The following is a 22,219-nucleotide window of genomic DNA, read 5'->3' on the forward strand; positions in this document are numbered from 1 at the left end:
CTACTTTTAATGACGAATCGGTTTATAATAATAAACTGTATATACATCATAATAAACTAAACATGATCGTTCCAAAATCAAAGTTTTATTGGTTCCAAATGACTCCGCATCTTGTCTTCCACCTCTCTGACTTGCAGGTAGCACATTGAGATGGGAGAGGAATATGAAAAGGGTGAGAAGCGCTGCGTAAATTGTTGGCGCTATATAAATAAAAGATAATAAGAATAATAATAAGAAGGGAATTGCTAACTAGCTGTGTGAGGGAGATGGCAGAGGTGTAGGGGTGTGCATGAATCTGTCATTAGATGTCTGGAACTGCACTATGATATATTGCGTGCCAGATAATTATATTTAAAGCTCCAAAAGGCTTGGGTGTTGCCGCAATGTTTTTATGTTTTCCAGAGAGAGCGTCCTGTCTTATGAATCAGCCTCAGTCTTTCACTATTACTCACAGGACAGGCGGTGTAATAAATATCGGCGGCTGACCGGTACATACGGCATCAACATTCTGCCTGTAAGTGGCACTATCATCACTCTCGTTAATGAGTTTCTCAATCCCATTTGGATCAATGATTAATGCAGACTTAGAGCAGATAATGCAGACACCATACAGCATAGCCGAACACTACAAACCTTCTCTTCAACACCATGCACACAACACGTACTCGTTACGCTTACATTTAATGTAGGTGCAAGTAACCGGGGGTTAAGTGAACACACATTAATAAATAGTGAAGAGTTATATGCCATTCTAAAACCATACTCATGAACATGATCTGACTATATCACTATAAACATTTCAACATGCACCAAAGCCACACACATCTCAAAAATCTGGGCTAAATCAGGCCTGTTAAGTACAATCTAAAAAAGCAAAGTTACCATTTGTAAGAATCATCTGTTTATCGTTCCCTAGGAAACGTGTTCCTTGTGGGTGTTTTTAGATCACACTCCAAATTTAAAAGGCATTAAGTTGTTTGATTTAATTGTTTTATTTTAGCCAGATTTCATTTCTCTTGTATCCATTTCTTCTCCCTTGGCAGACCGTAAAGATGTGACCCCCCTGTAGTGCTCATGGACAGCGGTAACACGAATTTGATATACGATGTGGATGAACCCACCAGCTCATTTCAGTGCTGCAGGATTCTCTGAACACGATTTGATATAAAGCCAGGATTTATACAACATCTTTTATGGCGCCATGATATAGTCACTAACTCAAAACATACTACTTCATACTAAAAAATCAATCAGGGGCTTCAAACTATTTCAAGAGAGGCATTCTCTTTTATCCCGCTCATTCTGTCACTCTTCTATACACTCTTAGAACAGATTAAAGGATCTATTCTGTTTACAGAGTGAACAAATGTCCAGCGCACTTCATGTTTTTCCCTCCATCTTATTTTTGTGTCTAGTACTACATGAAAAGTCTGGAAACCTATAAAACTCACTTATTTTAAGGAACGGAAATAGCTTTAGGAAAGCAAAAATATTCCCAGTGACCAAAAAGCCAAATTTTAGGGCTAATTTCAACACAGGATCTATGTTCAAAGTTTTAATGAAATGATAAGAGGCAGTAAGGGAGTTCAGCCATCATCTGCACTTTAACGTTTTCACACCCTGGACAATGCATGGAGGGACTGAGCAGAATCCCCCCTGTGTCTCTGCATCTTCTCCCCAGATTCTCGGCTTGTAGGAGATGTGTTTGGATGTGTTTGGCTGTACATATCTCCTGCGTGGCACTGCACAGGTTCCGAGGGGTCTAACGAGATCCTCCCCAGGTAAAACAATGCATTCTAACGTTCTTATAAAGTCCTTTAATATGCATTCTTCATGGGTGGGGCTGTAAGAGACACCAGACTTTAGAGTTCACCCTTCTCTGAACACAACTTCCTTGGGTATCCAGGTTCAATTTCCTTATCATGTGAATAAATGGCAACCTACTAAAATTTAGTCTATAGATGATTCCGCAAGATATTATAGGAATATTTGCTATTATAAGTGTACGCGAGGTTTTTCTCCATACACAAGGTTCCACTCGCGAGCATGCAGTGCACGTCACACGAAAGCACTGTATTCATTTAGAGCAAGACAGAGCAAGAATGGTACCTCTAGCTCTTGAACTACATGTCACATGATGCTTAGCTAGCCAAGGGATTGGCATAACGTCAAGGGAGTAAAAGCTTAACAATAAGCACAAGTTGCCCAGACCTGATTTAGAAAGTTAGTGACAAACGTAACCAACAAGCAATCAATGGACTTACAGCCTGTCTCAGTTCTTGTTCCTGGAAAAACGTCCATCCACAACATAAAAAATGAACAGTTTACATTAAACAGAATGCCAAGAAAGTATGGAATATTTAAAACACTGTACAGCCCTCAGAATCTATCCAATGCCAACTGATGTGTTATAGATTGTATATAAACCCATTAAGCGCCTTGTCACTGATGGCAGGCAGGGACTATATAAACAAACATTGCAGGCTTGTGTGCGCCTGCCAATGGGACATGCAAATATACATAATCCTCCAATAATAAGTATGCACTAAAGTCATTATATCACCACAGTGATCCCATAATACACTATGTGTGTGTGTGTGTGTGTATATTATAGTATGTCATACACACTGGATAGACACAGTTCTAAATGTAGCTATGTTAGCTGCATGTTCCAGAAGAATAGCGGCCTTACCTTTAAGAGTTTCATGAGCCCTTCAAGTTGTACCATCAGCTCTCGTCTGCTTTCCTGCAGAGCTGACATCCTCTGCTCCAGTTCATCTTTGCGCTGTCTGAATGATTATAAGAATCAATGTAGAATATGGATGATTCCTTACTGGCAGGCATGTTGCTTCTTGAAAATCTAAAGTCTTCCTTCATGTTAAACATAACTATAATCATTTTCATTTCAACATATTTTATATACCAGATTGTCTCCCTTACAGTGGGCAGGAGTTGAAATGAAAAAAGAAAAAAAAAAAGACATATATATATATTATATTTTTTTTTCTTAAATGTTCTTTATGTGCAAGAGATTCTTGTGCAAGAGATTGGTTATCTCCCCAGTCTTTACAATCCCGCTGCTATATATATATATAGTCACTATATGTGGTTAATAACAAAATTAGTATCATAGATGCTATACTTTTTATCTAAATTTCATGTGCATGTCTTTCTTTTCTCAAAAACAAAACTGAGACTTATCTTAGAGGGGCAGAGACATCATTTGTTCACAAACATGCAGCATTCTGCTAGCTAATAAGCTTCTAACAAGAACACAGCTGGTACTCACATTTAAAGTACTGGAATACTGAATTGTCTCCATTATGTATATACAGCAAATAAGTGGGGTTTAAGGATATCATCACCAGGCAGGGCTGTAATGAGCATGCTTTATTACACGATGTCAGCAGGAATCAGGGCTGACCGAAGGGGCTTCCACTTGCAGGAATGGAGGGGTCAAATGCCAATAAACAGAGGTGGGGGAGCGACATTATAACAAGGGTGGATTAAAAAAAACAACCCACAATATGGAGAAAGAAAACAAAGGCTGAATAGAAAGCGTGGGGGTTGAAAAGCAAGAAATAAAATGAGATAGGAGGAAGACATGAAAATGGAACGATATGCCTGAGCAGGGACCATAATGGAGATAGGGCACCAAAATATTTTTCCTTATGAACAGAATCCAGAACAATGAAGTACATAACATTAGTAAACTTTTTTTCGGGATGTATCTGAACATCAAACATTTTCCACGTCTAGTGACATTTCTCATAATTACATGGTGGAAACGATGGTGGGTGCTGGTGGGATATGCATACTGTGCAAAAAAGTATGCATTGCTATAGGATTTGTTACCAACAATAAAAGCAAATGGAATACATGATACGCATGGACAACATAGATATGTGTAATCCTCCCGAAATGAGCCATTTACAGAGATGCTTGCCTGAGGACTACAGGTTGGACTAAGATGGCTATTCTGATCATGCTATGCACCCACGCTGGGCTACTGAGTGCTGATGGAACTTAACCGATCTATACAAATGGTACTTGCAAAACCCTTCATGAATAACATTGTGACTGCTGGGCTTATCAATGCAGTTTACAGGTTAGCATTGTCGGGATCTTGTAAAATGACAGGGATCATGTTAAAGCAGAAGGCTCGTTTCATATACAGAAGATCCTTGTGATGTTTTGCCAGTGATCCATTACAGCAAGCCAATGCCCCAAGTCACAGCTGCATTGTGATGAAAATATTTTAAGGTATCATAAACTGGAACTCTGAAGCACTTTGCTTTAAACCCAATGTGAATGTTATAATCGCTCACTTTTGTTTCCTTTCTATTGACAGAAGTAGGGAGACTGTTTGGTTCCAGATACAAGGAAATAATTTACGGTGCTTTATGGTTCTGCGTCAGAATTCCTTGATGCCAGAGGCATTATTCCAACCTGGAAATAGAATTCCTGCTGACAGCATAAAAGTATCATTATGGTGGTAATTCACCAAAATCACACATTTTGGATAGGCAATATTGCTCTAGAAGGTAAGGAAATAATATGCTGTAATATTTTATGCATCTATTATATTCAGTCTAAGGTCCATATGGAACTATATCATGATCCTACCAAAGAACCTATTTGGCCTGATAGGTAAGAGCTGGAGGGGGGGAAGGGACAAAAAGTGATGCTTACAAAACTCACTTGACATTGGTTGTCATGGTAACTGAATTCTTTAACACAGCCATATGCTGGGTTACAGAAAGGGTCACCCTTCCCTTTTCTTTATGAGCTTCCATAATAAACAAGTAGTGTACGTTCAATGCACTGGATTGTATGTTTCATAATATGGAAACCGGTCATGTAATTTCTATGAATCAAAATAACACTGAGAAATCCGAAACATAGAATTTCACGGCAGATAAGAACAATTTGGCCCATCTAGTCTGCCCATTAGCTTCCTGCTGTAATGACTGAAACATTAATCAGTTCATGGTCTCATTTTAGATTCAGGATAGTCATGCTATGCATGTTTACATTCCCTTACTGTATTAACCACCACCACTTTTGCTTCCTTACATTACATCTAAGCCTCTCACCCTCTAGTTTTATGCTATGACCTCTTGTTCTAACATTTCTGCTTCTTTGAAATAAACGTTCCTCCTATACCTCATGTTGAGTCTCTCTTTAGGGAGATTTTTCCTATCACCCCCCCATTCCCCTTTCTCTTCTGTCCATAATAGAGATTCCATAGTCTTTCTTGACCCCTGCAAACCATTCACCACTTTAGTAGCCCTCCTCTGAACTCTCTCCAACATATCTCCAGAGCTGTACGCAATTTTCTAGGAGAGGTCCGACCAGAGATCTGTAAAGCGGCAGAACCACCTCCACCTCCGGCTACTAATGCCACTCGCTATACAACCCAGCACCCTGCTTGCTTTTCCGACTTTTACCTTTATGTTCTCAGAAATAATTACTCCTAAGTCCCTCTCTTCTGTTGTCGCTGACAGAACAGTGTCCCCAATGCTATACTTTGACTTATTTTACATTTATCAACATTACACTGCTGCTAAGAATCATATATGAAATGTAAAAAATGTTGGTTTATTATCCTGTATACGTAAATATTCTTCTTTTCTTCTCTCTTTCTTTTTTGTTATTACATGTCTCTTTAGGATCAGCGTTATCAGTTCATTGTTGAAACCATCACTGTAACGGGAACCTGCGCACATCACCTACTCCATTCTCCCTGTCTGGGCTCTGAGAATAGTTGATTTTGTTGAATTAAAACAAATTAACCATAAGTTGATGGAAAGCAAACAATCATGATTCTTTTGGAGAACTATAGCTTTACCTCGTAAATTTACATGCATTCCATACCAAAATATGCCTATATAAAAGACTTTTGTTTCAGCCAGGCTTTCCGTTAAGGTTTCCACACACCTGGGCGATGTTGGGAAACATGTAGAAGGTTTTAGCAGATTACAGCTTGCTTGCAAATGGTCGGTGAATGTACCTGAGGAGTCTGAGCTCTGCCAGCAGAGTGGGGTTCTGATGTGCTTTCTCAGGTGTGGGCTGAGAGGCCTGTTCATGCTCAATTCGCAACCTCTGGATTTCTTGCAATATTTCTCTTAAAAGAGAGAAAATGGAATATTTAACTATGAATCATTCATGGAGGGAAGAGTGCTTTCTGCGATTAGTAGGAAGAGAGAGAACAAAAGAAAGTGTGAAGGATGAATTTTATACTTCTACTTATCATGCTTTTATGTAAAGGTTTCCATTGTCAGCCTTCAGGTAAAACCTAAAAAGAAAAAATTCTCACAAGCAACAGCGGCTAAATGGCGTAGCTGGGAGAACCTAAGATGCTTTGCTATAGATCCTGGTTATTCAGGTAATGGCCTGTTTGAAATATCATGGATAAGTAACTTGAAGACGCTCTCCTTCTCTTTATTCGTAGTCTCCAGCACCCCTTAGAGATCCAGTAAACTAACCCAAGCATGAGGGTTCAACAAGGCTTAAATCTGCCTCCATTCATTCATCGTCTCAGCAGTAATTGTCCTTTCTCAGTATCTCTGCACCATCTCTCCATTTGTAGTCCTGAACAGTTAACAATCTAATGGTAAATCTGAATGGTTTATTGAATGGTGCTGAAGAGAAATACATGCAAACGATAGGGTGATTTTATGTTTTTATATACAAGGTACTGCTACATGTGGTTGTGTTGGTTATTTTTCCCAATCTGATGGTCTCTAGCTGTGATATAATATTATAAACTGGGCTCTAGCTTCAAATGATAATCCCAGTTTACGCTAAAATGAAATATATACTGTTAACAATAGACATTTGTCCTGACAGCATCTGATAACGAATGGATAAGATGGCGCAGAGGTGGGATACCCAAGAAATATATTAATTGGCAAGATTACTGTAAAATGGCAAGACAGGTGATATACATATTGAGGAGGATGGTTAGAGTTTATATGTGTTTAGCATGTAAATGGTGTATGAGGATGGCCACAGAATACGTTTAGCACTCACAGGAGAGAGAATGAACTGGGATGGCCATGTATTTAATAGGACAGAGACTTGACCAAACTGGTAAAATGGAAATCTAAAAATGCAGACGAGATAAATGAATTGGGGAAGCATGAGAAAAGTGCATCCTTTATACAACGTATACAAATCTATAGATACAATGTAATGACTAAAATAATTAAACAAAAGTTAATAATTCCATGTATTATTGTAACGTGTATATTTATTATAATAATAATAGGGAAAACCGATGTTACAGGCAATACGTGGCAACTGAGCATTGTGTAAGAGGCAGACTGCTTAAGGCATAATGTGAAATCTGAACAGTTTTATACGGTATCTAACCACACAGGCTAGAAAGATTAATAAATTGGTCAAAAAGGCTATCATAGATCAAAATATTGTTTCCTACTTTGGTAGAGTAGGATTGTATATAATGCCTGGTGTTCAGGTCTCAGTGTTTGTACAGAATTTCACACAAACTAGGTCTGTAACATGTGGATCTTAAGGGGACTGGCTTGCTTGATAAAATGTTAAAGGTAAAAAAATCTTAATCTCCACAGTAAATTATATATCGTATAAAATATATAAATTTTTTGCACTTTATATATGTATATATACCTACAGTATATATCGATATGATAGGTATATCATTAAATGTGCTATAATTAACATGAGGTGCTTTTGTGTGTAAAATTGAGTGGTCCTCTTTTGCCTTTTGTCTGTTTGGAAAAGGGGAGACAAGCCTTGTCAGAACTTGTTCAGAGGTATTGGAATAATAAGACAATGATGGCAAAATTGCATGATGATGACATGTTAATATATAGGTATATTGTATAAAATGTATAAAACGAGTAAAACTCTAAACTCAGTATTTGTATGTACCTGTTCTTGTTTTCAAGTTCTGCTATAAGCTGTCTCTGTTGCTTATTTGCATCAATGGTGAAGGAAATGTCTGGACCCCCTCTCTGCTGAACCTGCTGATACAAAATAAACAATTGGGATGAAACATCTCTAAAAAAAATCCTATTCACAATCAACACAAAAGACCGAGCCATTCAGAAAATTGGATTGCAGCTTCTTAACTACACCAAATCACCTATTACCTTTACCCTAAAGAGAACAAGTCTTCTATCTCATGGACGTCATAATCCTGTTTATTCTTATTTTTTTTATTTTGTCTGTCGATACGATGCACTCAGTAAGTACTGGGATATGCATAAAAATCCATTCCAGCAGACTATGTCAATATGGTACAGATGCTATTCTTTCAGTGAGGATTATGGTATCCAAATATACAACAGATTCAGCTGGAACACAAATCAAGTAAACACAAGATTTCAGAATGGAATGAAGCACTTCAATTATGCGTTGTAATTACAGGATCTTATTTGTATCTTGTTCCTTGTGCTTTTTATGTACAGAATGGTTTTCCTGTTATCAGGTAGAAACTCGTTAGTAAAGTATGTTTTTGATCCTAAATTGCTTCAAACGCATCTATATGTACAGTCGTGTGAAAGTACACCCTCTATGGTATTACATATCAGCATATAATAACAATCATCTGTTCCTTAGCAGATCTAAATATTAGGTAACTACAACCTCAGATTAACAACAACACATGACATATTACACCGTGTCATGATAAAATAAAGCCAAAATGGAGAAGCCATGTATGAAAAAGAAGAACACCCTTACTGCTTCCATAAGAATTAAGATGCTACGTAGCAGACAGTTGCTGTTAATCAAACACGCCCTTGATTAATAGCCAACCAACTGCTTCTAAACACACAATTACTTCTGGATGGATGTACATGTGCAAACATACAGGAGTTATTAGGCCAAAGGGTGATTATTATACATTATTAATACATTATATAGTGATACCATTTTGAGGACTAGACTTCCTTTAGGAAGAATGTGATACCTTTTCATGGGCCAACATCAATTATGTAAGATGTATGTATCAGCTCACATATAAGACCTCACATATCTCTTATCATCCTATGAAGAACTGTCCACTAGGTGTCACAAACATGTCTCTTCTCTGGGACCAATATGGACACATCCATTTTTGTGTTAACGTCATTAATCCACATTCTGAAAACAATTTGTTTTGTCATAACACAGTAATAGTTGTACATGGCTTGCTACAGCACAATTACTGTTATACAAGTTGGACACAATTTGACAAAACAAGAAAATGTTTTCATGCAAATTAATGTTAATACAATACAGCGCACTAACTTTGTCTTAGACCAGTTTTCTATCACTCTAAGCGTCACAGTCATAGATAAAAGGGGGGTTATGGTCATGTCAGTGCTTGTAAAGTTCATATTAGCTGTACTTACTGTAGAAGTGGTTTCTGCCGCCAGCCTGGCTGCATATCTGGCAATCAATCTGTGTTCTTCATCTAGGCGGCTTGGGCTGTCAAGCATACTGTGTACAGGATGTCACGGAAGAGAAAGAGTGGGCAAGAAACAACAAGCGTGTCAATGTCTTCTTCATACAGAGCTTTCTCGTACAGATTACAGAATTCAAAACTCAACATGTCATTCACACTCTAATTAGATATGTGTGTATTTATTTGGACGTTCACCTTTTGTGCAATATACCCCCACCTTCTAGATTGTAAGCTCCTTTGAGCAGGGTTCCCCTTAATTATTATTCCTGTAAATCCAAACTGTTATGTGATGCACTACTTGTTATTCATCATTTATTGTTTTACATCTGTATAGCGCTATCAGATTTTGAAGCACCATACAACGGGTAAACAGGACATAACAAGTAGTGCACAACATTACAATTTGACAAAACCAAAAGGTAATGAGGGCCCTACTGAAATGAGCTTACAGTTGTTACATTTACCCTTTATACAGCACTGTGGTATATGATGTGCTATATAAAGCAAATTATATATCCACAATTATCATGCAACTTTAAAAAAAAATAAAAATCTTATTCAACCTTCATTTCTTCTAAGACAACATTGGGGAGGGTAAACTATATTACAGACATGATTTTCCCGACGTTTCAACAATCTAACAAAACAAGCCAGTTATTTATGACTATAGATTAGGTGCTAGTTATCAATGTGTGATATAAGCAAAACGATATTAAACCTAGAGTTTAAACACACAAAACAATTGCACATAAAAATAAATAGCTGGAAATAGTTTTAAAAAATAAATGGGAACGGTTCTAGAAACACTGCAATAAAAATGAGATACAGTTAAAGTCTTGCACAGCTTTTAAGCACAATAATGCGACGAGTAATGGGAAGCATGGAGAATATGTTTGGGGGATGTTTCAGTGGTAGGAGCAGACCTATAGCGGTGCAGACTCAAGGAATGCTTTGTAATATATATTTGTCATATATTCAGAATTTGCACTACATAGCAATATACACACTAAAGCTAGATAACCTCGCAGTGCAGATCTTAGCCATTACTGCTTGGTTTGACACACACTAGCAGCTAAAGTGGCTGGAAGACTGCAGACATCATTCTGTGCTGTATTGATCATTTAATGATTCAAGTCTCAGCCACAAAAAAAATACATTAAAAATCCAATACTCCAACAACCTTTTTATGGCTGCCAAACCAGGGGTTCTCCCTTGGCATGCCTTTACCATGTAATGAGACCAAAATCTACATTTTTCGACATTACCCTGAAACTTCTTAATTACCATGGATCAGAGCAGATGCAGTTCCTTGGATTTTGCAGTGAACTTTAAGACCAGAATTCTTTATAAAAGTACTTCTGATTCCATGTCCGTCTGTGCCACGCAAGTTGTAAGACGCTGACTAATTTTATATTCCAGCTAATACAGGTTGACATTTAAATAGTTCACCAAAAGTTACTGGAGACATCATGTATGCATGAGGTCTGGTGGATTGCACATTATATTTTTTTTACAATACAGGACTAAAAACATCCAAAATGAAATCACGCATATTGATTCTAATTTGGAAAAACTGTATTTGCTTTCAGTCTTCATTATGTTGTAAATTAACTTTGAAATAAACTAAAATCATATTTATTTCCCTTTCCTGATTAGAAGCATTGAGCCATACGAGCAAAAATAGCAAATGGAAGCGGAAACATAAATGCGACTGTTTTAGAAGGTACAATGATGTGTGAAAACCTTTTGATTACAGATTTCAATCAGAAATGTCAATGAAACTTTTTTCCTTTCTTTAAAAATAGATATTTATCTTTATGCCCGAGTATACCACACTACTTGCATCAAATGTATTTAAAATACCCCAACATGAAAGCAAGTTGCTAACCCCCAACATTGGAGCTAGGGAAGTGCTTCTGGCTCAGTACCTGGTTATCCACTAGGACCTGTAGCCAATGTTCCTTCTAATTTTTCTTAGGTGGTGTGCGCAGAAAGTTTCTCTTGTGCAAAAATTTTCCCAGAGCCAAAATTTTGTGCGCACAATATGCTTCTGCAAATTTTAAATTTAAATTGTTATTCTATATTTTTGGTACAGCTCGCTCATGGTTAATAACACTACATTATAGTGTGATAATGTAGTATTAGTTACACAACAGTATTACTTACTGTAATGTTTTTTTAAAGGTGAAATTCTCACTGCATAAGTAAATTATGAGTGAATCACAAGCGGAGGCTCCAGGCCGCATAAAGGATAAAAAAAATTGGGAAAAACTGTTGTGCGCAGGGGCGTACCTAGAGTATTTGGCACCTGGGGCGGATCCTGTACGTGGGACCCCCCCACACACACTCTTTAAAACTGCATAACTTGAATACAGGGGTACAGCATAACTTATTATTTACTAAGGCAGACATTGACGGTGGTACAACATAACACCTATCACTATATACTGAAGCAGACATTGACTGTGTTACAGGATAACTGCTATCATTATATACTGAGGCAAACATTGACGGTGGTACAGCATAACTGCTATCATTATATACTAAGGCAAACATTGACGGTGGTACAGCATAACTGCTAACATTATATAGTGAGGCAAACATTGACAGTGGTACAGCATAACTGCTATCACTATATAATGAGGCAAACATTGAGGGTGGTACAGCATAACTGCTATCATTATATACTAAGGCAAACATTGACGGTGGTACAGCATAACTGCTAACATTATATAGTGAGGCAAACATTGACAGTGGTACAGCATAACTGCTATCACTATATACTGAGGCAAACATTGAGGGTGGTACAGCATAACTGCTATCATTATATACTGAGGCAAACACTGACAGTGGTACAACACAACACCTATCACTATACATTGAGCCAGACATTGACAATAATGCAGCATAACCCCAATCACTATATACTAAGCCAAACATTGATGTGGTGTAGGCCTACCACTTTAGTGTCTGGCCTAGTATCATATATATTATATATATATATGAAAATTCTGGACCTGAAAATTATATATATATAATAAACAGCAATCACACTCCTATCATGTCCAGGTTCTAGCATGTACTGGTTGCTTGGGCATGATAGGAATGGGATTGCTGTTAGCAATCATATATACCGTATTGGCTCGGATATAGGCGCCCCCGTATATAGGCCGCACCCTAAAAGTTTGGTGCTTTTTTAAAGAAAAAGTTTTTTTCTTTAAAAAAAAAAAAAAAAGCACCAAAAAAAAAAAATGCTACCACTCTGTCCCCCCCGAGATATGCTGCCACTGTCCCCCCCCCCGAGATATGCTGCCACTGTCCTCCTCTGCCCCCCCCCGACTTACCGGAGCAGACTCCCGGGTGTCTTGCGGGGCCGGCGGGGACATCTACGCAATACGCGTATACAAATTCCGGTGCACCGGAAGTTGTACACGCGTATTGCGTAGATGTCCCCCGCCGGCCCCGCAAGACACCCGGGAGTCTGCTCCGGTAAGTCGGGGGGGCAGAGGTAAAATGCATCGTGCGGACGGTCCGCACGATGCGCTTAGACAACCTCCCGTGCCGGCACCCACCCCCCCCCATGGGAAGTGCTGGCAGGGGAGGCTGTCTGAGCGTATCGGGGAGTAGGATGAAGGTCCCCTGCACTGCTGCGGGGGATCTGTATCCTAACCCCGCTGCCTGCCCGGCGCCCGGGACTGCATGTCCCGGGCGTCGGGCGCTAGACCCCGAATATAGGCCGCACCCCCACTTTAAAGTGCGGCCTATAGTCGAGCCAATACGGTATATATTAATATTGTTATCGAATTCTTCTGTCCAATTTTGGTGTGTTACTTACTTTTAATAAAGGTGTGGTTAATACACCAAAATTGAACAAAAAAAATTGCTAACAGCAATCTCACTCCTATCATGCTTAGGCAGCCAGTACATGCTGGAACCTGAGCATGATAAGAATATCATTACAGCCTCCCTATGCCATGCTATCCCCCCCACACACTTACACATCCATGCTATCACACACACACACACTCATTCACAAACATTCAGTTTAAACTACAGCATAACACCAATCACTCTCACACACTTACTAATTCACTCTCACAGAATGTTTTCCTACCTGTCACTTTTCCTCCTCTTCGTCCTCTCCTTCCAGTGCAGTGGAGGCGGTGAGCGTGGCTTCAGTGCTGTGCGCCAGGATATGACATCAAATCCCGACACACAGCATTAGTTGCTGCGCGCATCGCAAGGGAGCAGGATCGGAGGTTTTTTGATTTTTTTTTTTTAAGGATCTCCCTCTAACTGAGCCTGCACCTCTAGTGGCGGACATTACTGTCCGTCTCTGGAGGGGTGCCGTGCACACAACCAGTAGCGGACCGCCACACCCCCCCCCGTTCGGTACGCTACTGGTTGTGCGCACAATTTTTGTTCGTGTGCGCTCCCTCTTAAAGCTATGTGCGCGCGCACAGCTTAGAGGGAACACTGCCTGTAGGCTTCTTCTTGGAGGACCCCAAATGCTAAGTTTATAGTGAGGCTGCAGGCTGGCCATCCTACACACGATTTCACCTTGGAGAATATGGGCTGACAACTAAAAGGGACGAAAGCTAGGAAGAGCGCCCCCCAGCAGTTTAGATCTAGAACTGCTCTGGCACTTGCCCACCTACCTAACAAAGTTGCCCATTCCTGGCCAGTATCGGATTCCCACTTCCACTGACCAGCTCTGTCCCCATGTTAACAGAATGGTCGTATGTGAGGTGGTGGGGTTCACAACAGTTTAAAGGTAACTTTGTGCATCTATAAGAGACTACTAGCAGAGTATTGTCCGAACTAAAGGACACGAAATAGGGTGATCTGCAAGCAATGATTATAACAGCATGAAACAACCATTTTGTCTTAATATTCCCAACCTGTGGAGCACAAGAGACTATATTATCCCCCACACCATCTGTACGGATGCTAAAGCCAACATGTTACATACCATTAAAACACATTTTGATTTGTATCTTGTACCGTCCTCTGATTGTGTGAATGTTTTATGCCCATGTTCTTTTTTGATATTTATTCACAGTTTTGCTGTCTCTTTGAACTTAACATAGTTCTGCAATCCCATGTTTGCCGCAGTCTCTGTGTGAATATCCTTTAAACAATTTAATACATTTATTTCAAAAAAGTGAAACAGCCCGTCTAAATCATTAATGACCATCCCGCAAGTTAATGATTAATACCCCCATCTGCTAAAACCCCCCCAAAAAACTAGTTTTAAATACCCAAGTATACGAATAATGTTACATACAATGTAATAAATCACAGATATGCTGCGTTGCAGTGACTGACAAATCCTTTGATCCAGGTAAGCCAAAAGCTCAGAGATTTCTAGACCTGGCTCCTAACTTTTTTGTTCCTAAAATATTGTATACCACTTCTGGCTCCATGATTCATCTGTCTGGCTCCTAATTTCTACTCAAATCTGTCCAGCACTACTCTACAGCGTACCACAAAGCTAAAATCTGGTGTATAAGGGACAAGGAAGGATATCTTGGCCACGTGGGTCTGTGTTATGCATGCTGTGATCTGCTGGATACAGCATGGGAAGATCTAAAGTTAGCACAACTGAAAATGTTTTTTCTGCATTTAGAATAATAGTGATTTTCTCAAACCGTATCAAGAGTGTGTGGCTGAGCTGTGGTGATGTGTCTTAGGTTCTTTAACTGACAAATCTCCTTAGTGAGCAAACCAGAGAGCGGAGTAAGCCCGCATTCCGTATTGCTCATTCATACCCATATCCACCAACTCGTTTGCTCTTCAGCTTAAATGAATTGCCTGGCTAATAGACTGGCATTTTGTTTCCTGAAAGAGGGCCAATAATGAGAACTGAGTTGGACAATGAGTGTCCTGTTATAAGAAGTATATTGTACAGTCAAAATGGGCTTCATGTAAAAATCATTCTTCTTGTAAAAATAAAAAAGGGCCACATGAAAGGCAATTGGGGTATGGAAGCTTGAAACCATGGACTATGGCTACAATAGGCAGAAGTGCCAATATAGCACTATCACTTGTCTCCTGTTTGACACTCGAGTCTCACACGTGGTAAATTTACTCTTTCCTAAAAGACAAGTGCACACAGAATGCTTTAACCTCTACTTTGATGACATGATCCAAGCCTTAACTAACCATGAAGGGTTGTTCTGCAGCATGCTGGCATACACCCCGATGAGAACATGTTCATCAGCCAGCCTGTCTGCCACATCCAAGCTGTACTGTAACCTAGGACAAGGGTTTACAAATGTCACAAATGGTGGGATTTCATTTGAAAATCCAGATATTGAAAATCAAGTCTGAATCTACTAATAGCAAGCTACATGCGCGACAAGATGACCAGGAGACATATTATGGTAGGTAGGAGTAAAAACCAATGCATGTGTTACATGAACAGCCAAAAGAATTTCACTACATATATGTTTGGTTTAGTAAATGCTTCAGGCACAGAGAGATGTTATAATTCTCAAACTGTAATCTAAATTTTGGATGCAGATTAAACCATGCAATTAACTGGAAGAACTTTTAAGGAAACCAAAACTGTCATAATGAAAACTATTCGATGCACACAAGAGATAAAAACAATTTGTGGACACATTTACTTTACAGTTCGGACTCAGTTTGCACATAAAGTTTTATTGTTGCCATCTTATATAGATGATCTTCTATGACTACAGCCCTTCCTGACTCACAAATAAATAATAAAAAAAAGTGTGAATGAGAATTTCGGTCTACAAAATACGGCACTGGTGTTTGGTGTCCTGAGCCTCCTGTATCCAGCTCACCCGGCCTTACACCGGACAGACCTTCTTCTCGATGTACAGATTCCTGCCAGTTTCTGTGTTGGATGTGGGGGTAATACACTCAGCCATACAAATGATTTCAAAAGTTACATAAACAGAGAGCAACAAACTGTTTCAGATGAACTAAACACCTAGCGTACATAAAAAGAAAGAAAAAACAGTTTCCTTTGCTGTGTCCCTTTAAATGCCTAATGCTAGATTCTGTAGTATCTTCTCCGGTGTAGTAAAAAGACATAAATCTGCTTACAAGGGCAGGCATTTACTTGACAAGGTAAACGGAAGGGGAGCTCAGGCATCGCAGGACACAAGAGGCCAGCAAAGCTTACATATCAAACCAAGCTAGAGATTCACGTGTACTCCTCAGCATGGGACAGAGAGCAGGGGAGAAACCTAAGCCGATGTACACACGAGCAGCCCAAATGAAGGTGACCTACTGGGGACTGTTTTAGAAAAACATAAAAATATTTAGGGTTTTTCTGTATTAATCATACATATTGTGAAAACATGCCAGCTAAGCATGTAAGGGAGAGTTACAATTGACACAATCTTTACTTACTCATTTAGAAGAACCATTTTGCGGTAACGGACTGCTCTTGCAACCCCCATCAACAGTGTGTGTGTGTGTGTGTGTGTGTGTGTGTGCGTGTGTGTGTATATTATATACACACACACACACACACACACACACACGTACAGTGCTAAATCCAGGAACTGGTCATACCGCAGAATATACCGCAGATACAGAGGAGAATCAGGCTTCCAATGAGATATTTACCAGATACTTATGTAGGTATAGCCTGATGTATGTTAAGATAAAATGTATTCACCAATATTTATGCAACATATAGAATGCTTTTTAATGTACTGTCATTAATAAACGATTTACTTGTGATGGATCTATACTGACTTCTATATAAAGAAATATTATACTCATACTACTAATGGTGCTGTTCTACCTAGATACCCTTTAGCACACTTCCTAAATAAACTAGATAGCAGATCTGTCATTCTTTTGAAGGTTTAGTCACTTATAAAGCTAAAATGATTTTTGAGTTTCTATGGAAACAGATGATTCGTGCCGCCTTTTGTGTACATAACAATTAAACTTAATCTGCCATACTTTCTAAAATAAATAGGAGACACCATTGTGCAGTTGAACCGCCAGCTCTATGTGCCGGTGGCTTCGGTTGCCCACAGATGGTTATGTCTGAAGACTTAAAACAGACAGAGAAGGAAGCCTGGTGTGGCTTCAGAAACGGAAGCTCGTTGTCACTCACTGCTCCTTCTGATTCATTGATATATTAATTTTTGAGAGTTTACATTGGCGGTTAGGCTCGTAGCATTTTGGGAACATATTCATGTTTAATGTATGACAGATTTTCAAATTCTTTGCATAAATATGAATTGTGCAAAGTTTTACATCATTAAATTATTTCTGGGTAGGATTTGGGCATTCAGAAGTATTGATACTAAGTGTTACATTTAGCAAAGTTGGTGGGAACAGCGCCTTTAGCACAGGTGGCTACAAGCACTTTAATATTTACTTATGTTTATTAGAAATAGCAGGATAGAAGATTAGAGCAGGATTCCAATACGCATAAAAAGGTAGGCACTAGACTATTCTTTTTAAGAACCGCAGGCACATTCATGCGCACTTAGTGTTTGCCTTGTTAGAATTTACAGATAGTAGCACACGGGGGTTTGGTGTTAGTTATTTAAGTACATATCGCTAGCACACCACACCACTTACCCTTTTCCTTTCAGCAAAGTTGGAGCGGCCCTAGCCAGCTGTCTGCTCTGCTCTACTTCAGTAGTCTTTTGAGAGCTGCTCAGCAAGATAAAAAAGTAACTGAGAAAAGACTCAGGACAGGCTAGTCTAGCAAGGTCAGGCGGGAGGCAGGAATGGCGATATACAAAACACAGACTTCACACTGATTATCAAACGATTACGATGTCGACAGTTTTCATACATCTTTCTTTTAAGGCAATCGGGAAACATTTAGGCTGGCAAGAAAAATTAAGAGAACCCTTTGGAATTACCTGTTTTTCTGCATTAATTGTCCATAAAACGTGATCAGATCTACATCTTAGTCATAAGTATAGACAAACACTTTGCTTAATCCAATAGCACACAATGATAATCTTCCATCTCTTTATTGAACGCACCCATTAAACGACCACAGTGCTGGTGGAAAAAGTAAGTGAACCCTTGGATTTAATAACAGGTTGAACCTCCTTTGGTAGCAATAACCTCAAACAAGGGCTTCCGGTAGTTGTGGATCAGACCTGCACAACATTCAGGAGGAACTTTAGACCATTCTTCCTTACAGAACGTCTTAAAGCTCAACCATATTCCTAGGATGTCTGGTGTAGAGCCCTGCGCGGGACTGATTTTTTAATCCCGCTGATTTTTTGACTAATCCCGCCCGCTCCTGCCCCATTTGTGGCCAATCACGCCCACCTCCTTACCTGAACTGCAGATTTCCCACACAGTCCGGCAAGGATGCCCTCGAGTTGCTCCCTCACAGCATCTCTTCTCTTACTCCACCCAGGAACAAGGCGGAGTCATGGGAAGTGACGTCACATCACGTGACTCCGTTTTGTTCCTGGGCGGAGCAAGACTGTAAGGGAGCAGTGAGAAGGCAGCCTTGCGGGACTGCGCAGGATTACCGGGGCCCACAGGTACAGTGCCTGACCGCCCGCAACCCCAGCAAGACCGCTCGCAACTTTCTTGGCGGTCCAGCAGGACCCGCCTCCCAATGCAGTCCTCTGGTCTGGTCAGTCGTCTGGTGTGAACGGCTCTCTTGGGGTCATTTCACAGCACCTCTAATAGGTTTAGATTCGGGCCCTGACTGGGCCACTCCAAAAGGTGTACTTTCTTATTTTAAGTCATTCTGTAGTAGATTGATGTTTAAGGTCACTGTCCTGCTGCATTACACAACCTCTACTGAGCTTCAGCTGGTGGACAGCCACCCTGACGTGATCCTGTACCGGGGTTTACCGTAAAGCCATCCGCCCGATAAGCCGCCCGCGGCCGCTTATTTTAGGTGAGCGGCTATATGGGGTTAAACATTACCTGAGCCCATATCAGTGGTTATAACTCCCCTATAACTATTTTTACCGGTACCAGTACAGATTAAGATATGCATGTATTCTTTAAAAGTGATGATGAGTTGGAATTCAAAAGCTTTGAAAGTCCATTAAGATTTGATCAATGTACCATGTGGAGTATGGTACCGTATATACGTTGGTTACTTGGTTATATTACAAAATTTGAAATGTCAGTTTAATTAAACTACCCTTACTTTTTTGACATTTAAAAAAAATCTGCCTGAGCTAATAAATCATTTACTTATACAAGTAAATAAAAGCATCCTCTTTATTTGTTACGGCTTAGCACTTTTAAGTCATCGGCAGGGTTTCTTAGCAACCTACAGAGTGATTTAAGTGACTACCGTATTACAGCCCTGGGCTGTTATTCGCTCCAACGGTGAAGCCCCCCAAAAAACAGGTTTTTACATTTAACGGCCCTTGGCAGCTTTACGGAAAACCTCTTTATCATACCTTGATATCAGTGGGTGGTCCTGCTGACCACCGCGGAAAACACCCCATTTAAAGAGGGCCCCCTCCCACGAGCCAGAGGAAGAACGGGAGAAGGAGTTCTCTGGGCCAAACCCGGAGAGTTCCCAGGTATGGTTATAATATTAGGACACTTGACTTGTGTGAAGAGACTTGTACTAAAAGGGTCAATAGAGAGAGGATCACTAGCTCTATTAGGGTCACCAGAGATTAAAAATAGTTCCATATTTATGCTTATAATTAATGGCATAGCATACTTTTTGGATACATAGCTGTTGTGAGAGCCCTACCTTCATAAAAGTAAAGCTAAGCTGCATATGAATGCAGATTTCATCCAGTGTTTTTCAATCCTTTGTATTACTAGGATACAATGTGAAGGAAAGATGAAGTCTCCGGAGCCATGGATAAATAAGAATGTTATTTCCTTTCATTTTGAAATGGTTTTCTAACATAGTCGGTGAGTTGGCAGGAGGCCATACCCCGAGCAGGTTTTCTTTGTTTAAGGTGATCCAGAACAGTCCCTGTACAACAGGCGGTTAAATACAGAGCTTCCCATTCAATTAAACGAAGCACTAGATTATTTGTCATTTTACATTAGACAGAAAATACAATTAGTAAATACATTTGGGAGCAGGTCTATGTAGGATTAACAGCTTCCGGATGCAATTAATGTATATTATATCAGTAGCAACAACAGTTATACCGCTTATCAAAACTCATTTTAATTCAAGACAAACATCTAATTTTAAAAAAATATGTAGTTAGTCAAAAACATTGTAGTTGAAGGATATAGTCAACATGTGGTACATTTTACATGGAAACAATAGACTGTGGCTATTTCCAAGGAACACAATCCACACATCAATTCTACCACTTTACTTAATGTAGGCTGCCACAGCCCTATTCTACACTATATGACCAAAAGATTGTGGGCCGCTCTCATAATTATTGAGTTTAGTTGTTTCTGGATTTGACAGATGCAAGGAGAACGCCTCCTACCAGCATAGTGCCTACTTTAAAGTTTGATGCTGGAGGGATAATTCTCTGGGGCTGTTTTTCAGGGTTTGGGCTAGACCCCTTGGTTCCCGTGAAGAGTACTGTTAATGTTACAGCATACAAAGTAATTTTAGACAATTGTGTGCTTCCAACATTGTGGCACCACATCTAATCTGCCAACATCCACCCCAGGGTGGAGGAAACAACCCCCCCCCCCCCCCACACCACTCACCTGTGGAATATGGTAATCAAATATCATTGGGGCATAGCACAATCCCTAACGGTACAAAAAGACGGAAAACAGCTAGTGATTGAGACCCTGGATGATGCGCCCACCTTCCTGGAGGCATTGGGACTCCCACAACTCCAGGTGCAGAAAGAACCCCCGCCTGCTCAGGTTGAAGGAACTCCGGACAGGTGGACTAACCATCGGTCTGTTGTCCGGATGAGGGCGCTGCTGCATTGGACAGGGATATATTCACATTGATAGCAGCTCAGTCCGTTTACCTCTGTTTTGTGTATTAGTTTTGAACACTGGCTAATGTTTAACCTCTTACCTCACAGTAAGGCATCATTTCTGACACATCAGTGAGTTAATTTAATAATTACCTTAGCAATTGTTTTTTGTGTGAATTTATGCAGCGGACTGATGTTCAGTGTTTTACCGCTGTTGGATTTAAGTGTATAATCTGGGATACTTTTACGCTACCGGAAAGTGCACATTTTGTTCTCAGCCCTGGTTACCTACTGCAATGTTATTGATGTGTTTGGTGTTGTGAAGGGGCTCTAGGCCACACGTCTGCTGCCCCAAACTTGGCCTGATTGCCCATAAGTGAATAGTTTTAGCCTGAAGATGTCACTTGGTATGATACATTGCTTGCTGTGTTACCACACTGTATGTTAATTTTATTACCATGCAACATATTTGTTTTAAATGAATACTCAAAAATATAAACCGGTATTAAAAAAAAAAAATTAAAAAAAAAAAAGACTCCTACTAGGATTGGTTTTGTCTGAAATTCATGAAAGTTTTATGTGTATCTCATGTTTTTATTCTCTTATTATATTAGTCTTTTCCATTTCTTATAGGAGGTTGTTCCACCTATCTACTACCATCTCAATAAAACTAAAACGTGCTTATAATACATTTAATCCTTTAAACCTCGGTTTATTTTATGACCTCTTGTTCTTAAACTTCTGCTGATGTCTGTCTGTGATCAGGTTTTCACAATAACGGAAAAACCGCATGATAAAAACAATTCACACAAACAATAGAATTTGTTCTGTTCATACAACGAGCTAGTGACGTCTACATTTCTTGTATAAAATTACACACTGACTTTCTTAAGACAGTTATCTAAGAAAGCCCTAGCAT

General features: G+C 39.6%; 1 protein-coding gene across 1 annotated transcript in view; it reads right to left on the reverse strand.

Moving 5' to 3' along the window:
- The window catches only part of LOC149287782 (dystrobrevin alpha-like), a gene marked incomplete at its 3' end in the record, with an annotated part of 113,883 nt that overhangs the window by 66,615 nt on the left and 25,049 nt on the right, over positions 1–22,219 (reverse strand). The window contains exons 11-17 of the mRNA XM_089492378.1: positions 18,020–18,097; positions 15,602–15,694; positions 9,384–9,471; positions 7,918–8,012; positions 6,014–6,127; positions 2,693–2,789; positions 2,265–2,285 (exon numbers count right to left, since the gene is read on the reverse strand). Coding sequence (XP_089348504.1) covers positions 2,265–2,285; positions 2,693–2,789; positions 6,014–6,127; positions 7,918–8,012; positions 9,384–9,471; positions 15,602–15,694; positions 18,020–18,097 — 586 coding nt within the window. The remainder of the gene's footprint in view (positions 1–2,264; positions 2,286–2,692; positions 2,790–6,013; positions 6,128–7,917; positions 8,013–9,383; positions 9,472–15,601; positions 15,695–18,019; positions 18,098–22,219) is intronic.

Source organism: Sceloporus occidentalis, unplaced genomic scaffold (genome assembly GCF_023333645.1).
Source record: "Sceloporus occidentalis isolate IW3139 unplaced genomic scaffold, rSceOcc1.0.p SCAF_56, whole genome shotgun sequence".
NCBI lineage: Eukaryota > Metazoa > Chordata > Lepidosauria > Squamata > Phrynosomatidae > Sceloporus > Sceloporus occidentalis.